Genomic DNA, 5,836 nt, shown 5'->3' with positions numbered 1-5,836 from the left:
CTGTACTGTCCTTTCCCTAATCTGATTGGCAGAGGCTTTCACTGTTGGATGCTTGATCCCAGCCTCATTTCATGACCTGACGCATACCCCTAGTGTCCACCCCAGTCATGCCAGCTCTGGGCTCCTGTGTCCCTACAGTCAGCAGGACAAGGAGCATCTTGTAGAGTTATGTTTATGCATATCCACCCACAGTAAACGACTCAAGGAGGAACCGATGTGTTACTTTTTATTGTGTGCAGAGCATGTGCACTTCGGCATTTGGAAAGCAATGAAAAGAGACTTGAAGTTAACAGTTCCTAAAGTGACACAGAGGCATTCTTTGCATCTTCTGGGTCTGGTATTCTGAGGGGACTCCCACCAGGGGAGTCTGGTGAGCATCTAAAGTCTGGAAGTAGTATTGGGGGTCCAAGGGTAGTGGCAGTTGAGGTCCATCAGTGTGGTTGTTTTCACCTTAGGCTTGTGGTGTACCATGAAACGGCAGCGTCTTGTCTGCCAAAGGGAAGGGAGAGACACACAAAATCAGGGTTAGTGTAAAATGAGAAAATGCCAGAAGTACAGATGAGGAATGGGAGCAGAGCATTGAACTGCCCTGTATGCTCTAGTAAGAACAAGCAGGGCTCTGCCGTGACTTCTCAGTCACCCTTCGCTCTGCTCCAAGTGGGGGAAAACTGTATGCTTTCCACTCATGAGACCCAGACTTTCTTAAACGGTACCTGCAGAAGACCACAAAGTCCCAGGATATGTGTGACAGGGATAAGACTTCCTACCCCAACCTCATTTTACTTCCATGCCACTAAGTCTAATGAGGGCCTCTGGAAGGGCTCCACGATGGGGCCATTTCCAGGTCTAGAAAATGACCCTTCACATAAAAGACAGGGTAGGGAGAGGGGTACGAGAGTAGAACTCTCCTCCAAATCAAAGACTACAATAACCAGTTACATCGTCAAGAGTCTGGTGTCTGGTGAGTCAGTGAGGCAGCATCAGATGTGCTTAGGGTGGGCATCGACCAGCCTCTGGTTCCCTCTAATCTGCTTTAGGGCAGGACTCCAGTGTTCTTTTTCCCCCTCAGCAGTCCCCTAGGCAAGCTGTGCCCCAATTCCAATTCCCCAGCTAAAGTCCTCTCACAGATTTAAAACAGTCATACATAAAACAGTGTACACACATGTACACAGACACATACAAGGCTTACAAGAGAATGCACTAAACAGCCCCCACTCCACAAACTAACACAGGGAAACTCTAGGTCCTCCTCTGCCCCAACAAAGTACACACCTCCTTGTTGTGATCGAAGGGACATCTGAACCAGCCGTAGAACTTGGCCTGAGACTTGGTACATATGGTTTTGCCCATCTCCACCTCCAAGTAGTATTTCGTCCCATCCCCGACCTATACACGTGGTGAAGAACAAGCATTAACAACACGGTCCACCTCACACTTCTCTGCCAGCGAGCTGCCTGCCAAGGTCAGCTCTATGAAGCAGAGTCATGTCATGCACCAGCGAGCCGAGCTCTGTGCCGCAGGCCCTCTTTCTTGTCATCTCTGTACTATGAGGCTCCAATAAAGCTTCTCCCAAGCCCTCAAGAGAGAAGAAGCAAAAGGGAAGGTGTAAGCCAGGAAGCAAAATTCTATCAACTCAGTTTAGGAAGCAGGGGTAGAGCAAGGGTGTTGGCAAACAGACACATCACAGCGGCAGCCAGAGCAAGGACTGAGGCACAGATGTCAGCGGTGCTGAGGCCAGGCTGCAATCATTTCAGCCAACTCTATTGTTATTTGCACACTTAAGCCACATCCACTTACACATTATTTACTATCTGCCATATATAGGCTTATGCGAAATTCCGGTTACCTGTGAGGAGCCCAGAGAAAATGCCACTCTTTCTATGTAACTCAGGTCTACACATTCCCTCACATAACAATGGGAGTTGGGGTGTTCACACACATATTTGAGGCCAGTAGGCCTGCATTACTTTTGGTGGTAAGGGGTGGGCACCCAGTGATGCACAGAGCTTACTCCTGGCTCTGCACTCAGGAATTATTCCTGGGGTGCTCAGGGACCACATGGGATGCTGGAGATCCCACCTGGGTCAGGGGCAGTAAGGCAACCCCCACCACTCTACTACTGCTCAGCCTCCATCACTTTACATAGTCTTCTCTGTGAAGGGTCAACACTCTGTATGCCTTTCGATTTGAGGTTACCCAAGCACAGTGAAGCCCGTCCTCATGCAGGGCAGCTCACCTGTGTGCTTTGGGGAATAGGAGAAGCATGGCGTGAGGAGTGCTGGGAGCGAAACCCTCAATCCTTCCCGAGGAAAGCAAATTTCTGAATGTCAGATGTCAGTGATAATCCCTGGCTGTAAAAATCCTATATTCATTATATTAGAAACTTTGTTTTTGTCAACATTTACATTTAATAAGTTAGGGGAAAGGCTCATCGTTCACGGGGACTGGCCGGAGAAGCCGCCGCTCCCTACTGTACCTCCTTTCACACCGCTCTCTTGATCTCCCTTCACACCCCTCTAAGTTTCTTTAAATAAAATAGTTTCTGCTTAACTCAAAAGATATTCAGAAAAAATAAATGCATGCATATCCACAGCGTGTATGAACTACAAAGAATAAAGGAAACAGGATGATGTTTGCAAGCAAGGAGCCTGGGCGAAGGACTGGAGACTGCTATTCACCTCTGCTCTCTAAGTGTGAAGTGTAGAGGGAACAGGAAAAAGGACTGTAAAAAGAACAAGGCAGAGGCCCTCAGGCCAGGAGGGCAAGCCAAGAGCAGGGTCAGGTGCGGGGGGTCAGTTCTTCACTCATGGAGAACTGGAAGGCTGGATTCCAAGATGGTAAAGGGGTCCTGGGGCAGGGCAGGAGGGAAGGGCAGGGTCTGGCCCTACGCAGTGACCCAAGCAAGGAGCAGCAAGAACTTCACGCGGGCGTCAGGGGCAGGCTTCCCCTCTGACCAGCGCTGGAAGGGCTGTAGGCGACGCCAGAGACTGAAACCCCAGGTCCCCTTGAGCTTCCCGCGGTCCAGCTGTCCCGCGGCCCCGCCTCCCGATGCCCCGCCCCTCTGTGGTCCCGTCCTGAGACCAAGCCCACCAGCGGCCACGCCCACCGCCCCCAGCCTCCCGAGGCCTCGCGCCCTGGCCCGCTAGTCGAAGATGGCTAGTAAATCGGGACAGCGCAGCGGGGGTCCCTGCAGCCCGTGCTGGTCTCGCGGTCCGCGGCCCGCCACTCACCTCCTTGCGAGCGCTCAGTAACCTCAGGGGGCGTCGCAGGTGCTCCTGGTTGCTTATCATGTTGTACTCACGCATGGCGAAGCTCAACATCCGCTGCACATCCCTGTCCTTGGGGTTTAGCGTCGGCACTGGCGTCGGCGCGGGCTTCGGCGGGGGTCGGTGCTGCAACCCCGACCTCGCGCAGAGCACGGAGCTCATAGCCAGGGCCCAGGTGGCCAGCAGGAGCAGCGAGCGCAGGGGAGAGGCCATGACGCCGGGCAGCGAGTGTCCGGTGGAGTGGGGCCACCGAGCCACCATTTATCCACCTGCCCGGCCCCACTGCCCCGCTGCCCCGCCCCACCCGGCCCCGCTGCCAGGCCCCGCCCACAGTCCAGCCCCTGTCCCCGCCCTCAACCCCACCTCTCGGCTGCCCCGACCCGCCTCTCCCCTCCGACCCGCCCTGCTGCCCCGCCCCTATGCCCCGCACGGCTCCGCCCTGGTCCCGCCCATATCCCCGACTTGCCCGCTACCGGGTCCACCCCCGGGCCTGCCCACAGCCTCGCCCTGCTCCTGCTGCGCGGCCCCGCCCACATCCCCTCCTCTCTGCCCCGCCCCGCCTTGTTGCCCAGTTCCGCCCCGGGCCCCTCCCACATCCCCGCCCCGCCTTCTGCCCGGTCCCGCCCACATACCCGCCCAGCATCCCCATCCGGGCCGGGTACCAGTGCCCCGCCCTGCCGGGGTCCCGCTCTCAGCCCCGCCCCGCCCAGCCAGCTCTATCCGCGCCCTCGGAACGGCCCCTGGAGCCCTCCACTCGCCGCCCAGCCCGCCTGGTTCCCGCACCGTTGGCGCCGCCAGTGTGCCCTGCAGCAGTGGGTCTGCCCTTCTCCCCAGGCCCGCGTCGGGCCCTACTTCTGGTTCGGCCCACAGGTCCTCCTCGCTGGTCCGGGTCTGGGCACGCCGACTCACCCGCGTCTGCAGCGCTGCCCGGTGGAAAGTGACCCTTCCGGGGAAAGGCGTGTCCGCGACAGAGCAGCCGAGCACCTCGTCCTTGGCGTGAAACCAGTAGCGACCAGAAAGTGCCCCGCACGCTGTACGTGTAACCCACCCGCGCAAACTGTAATGAGTTTAAACCTCAGAGGAACGAGAGTCAGAAAAATCCAACCCTTTCTCCAGCTCTAAGCCTTAGGGTTGTTCTGAAGATTCTTGTTAAGTTTCTTTAGAATTGCTTCTGAGCAGGGCCTGTTTTGGGCCAGCAGGGCCCAGCGATGAAGAACGCACAGAAAGCTCCTACCATAAAGTGTGGAGGGGGGCAGCGAGCTTGGAAAGAACCCACAGCAGGAGCAGTGAGCAGTGAGTGTCAAACCCCTGGTCAGCTCTTGCTTCAGAGGGAGCCACCTCACTCTCATCCCCTCACTCTCATCCAATACAGGGAAAATTTAAAGGAAACACTGAGATGCATTCATTCACTTGTATCACTTGTCATCCCATTGTTCATCGATTTGCTGGAGCGGGTGCCAGTAATGTCTCCATTCGTCTCTGTCACATACTAGTGTAGCCCAATGGCGTCTGCTCGCTCCAGGAACACGAAGAGCCTCAAATCATCCGTTCAGAGTCTTGATGAAGTCTGACAATTTTGTACGTGGGCGGCCAGGTGTTCTTTTGATGTCCTGTGGAATCCAGTCGGTAACAGCTCTAATCCAGCAGTTGTCTCCAAATCACACTACGTTGTCCAGCCCATCTGATTTTTGACACCTTGGCAAATGAGACAGCGTCCCTGATTCTTGATGGTCGATAAGGTCAGAATTCCAGATTCCTTCTCTCACTTGAGTGAAATGTGATGCTCTGAGCATACATAGCTTTTGCGATTTCTCTTTAGGAGACCTGAATAGCGTTCTTATCCTATTTTCGTAGGGCTAGGTCTCTGAGGTGTATTTTAGTGCAGGAAAATGGTGGAGTTGAAAAGATGTGCCTGGATCCAGAGGTTCTTTATTGTCTTAGTTATTTCTTCGATGTCTTGAAGGCGTTCCACGACGCTCTCTTCCTCCTGTGCTGCTCAGGTGCCAGGTCATTTGTCATGTTGAGTTCTTGACCTAGGTACACATAACTGCTGCATTTGGAGATGTTCGTTCCGTTGAGAGTAAATGGAACGTCAGGGACTAGTTTGTTTTTCATGAACATTGTCTTTGTGAGATTCAGCTGCAGTCCTATCCTTCCACACTCATGGTCGAAGCTGGCCAGCATTCGTACTGCTTGGCTGATATTTGGCGTTATGAGAACGATGTCATCAGCAAAGTGGAGGTGGTGTAGTTGCTGACCGTCTATCTTCACTCCCATTCCTTCTGTCCCATTCTGCAGGACTTGTTCAAATCCAGGGTTACCTGGAGAGGATGTGAGAGTGAAAAGGAGACATACGCAAGGAGAAAGAGACAGACACAGACAGACACAAGAATGGGAGCAAGCTCCAACTTTATTTCTCCTAAGCTAGTCTTTTATAATTGATTATATGAGGAAGTGGGCAGAATGGGGGAATAGCAAAGAATGCAAACATAAAACGAAACTGGGTGTGGGCCCTGGGGGCAGTTTATCTGGGCATTGTTCTGCAACCTTCCCCTAGAATCAGTTGTTCC

At 54.0% G+C, this 5,836-nt stretch overlaps 1 protein-coding gene across 1 annotated transcript; it reads right to left on the bottom strand.

Annotated features, from left to right (window-relative positions):
- Positions 1–218: 218 nt before the first annotated feature.
- LOC129403637 (cystatin-C-like) lies at positions 219–3,549 on the bottom strand. Its single transcript, XM_055133296.1, has 3 exons — positions 3,231–3,549; positions 1,273–1,386; positions 219–489 (listed from the first exon to the last, which is right to left on the bottom strand). The coding sequence occupies exons 1-3, from the start codon at positions 3,525–3,527 to the stop codon at positions 379–381; spliced, it is 522 nt and encodes a 173-aa protein (XP_054989271.1). The 5' UTR covers positions 3,528–3,549; the 3' UTR covers positions 219–378.
- Positions 3,550–5,836: the final 2,287 nt, after the last annotated feature.

The sequence above is a fragment of the Sorex araneus genome, chromosome 3, assembly GCF_027595985.1.
Source record: "Sorex araneus isolate mSorAra2 chromosome 3, mSorAra2.pri, whole genome shotgun sequence".
NCBI classification, from domain to species: Eukaryota; Metazoa; Chordata; class Mammalia; order Eulipotyphla; family Soricidae; genus Sorex; species Sorex araneus.
The sequence above is the reverse complement of the archived record's forward strand: the minus strand, read 5'-3'. Positions and strand labels throughout refer to the sequence as shown.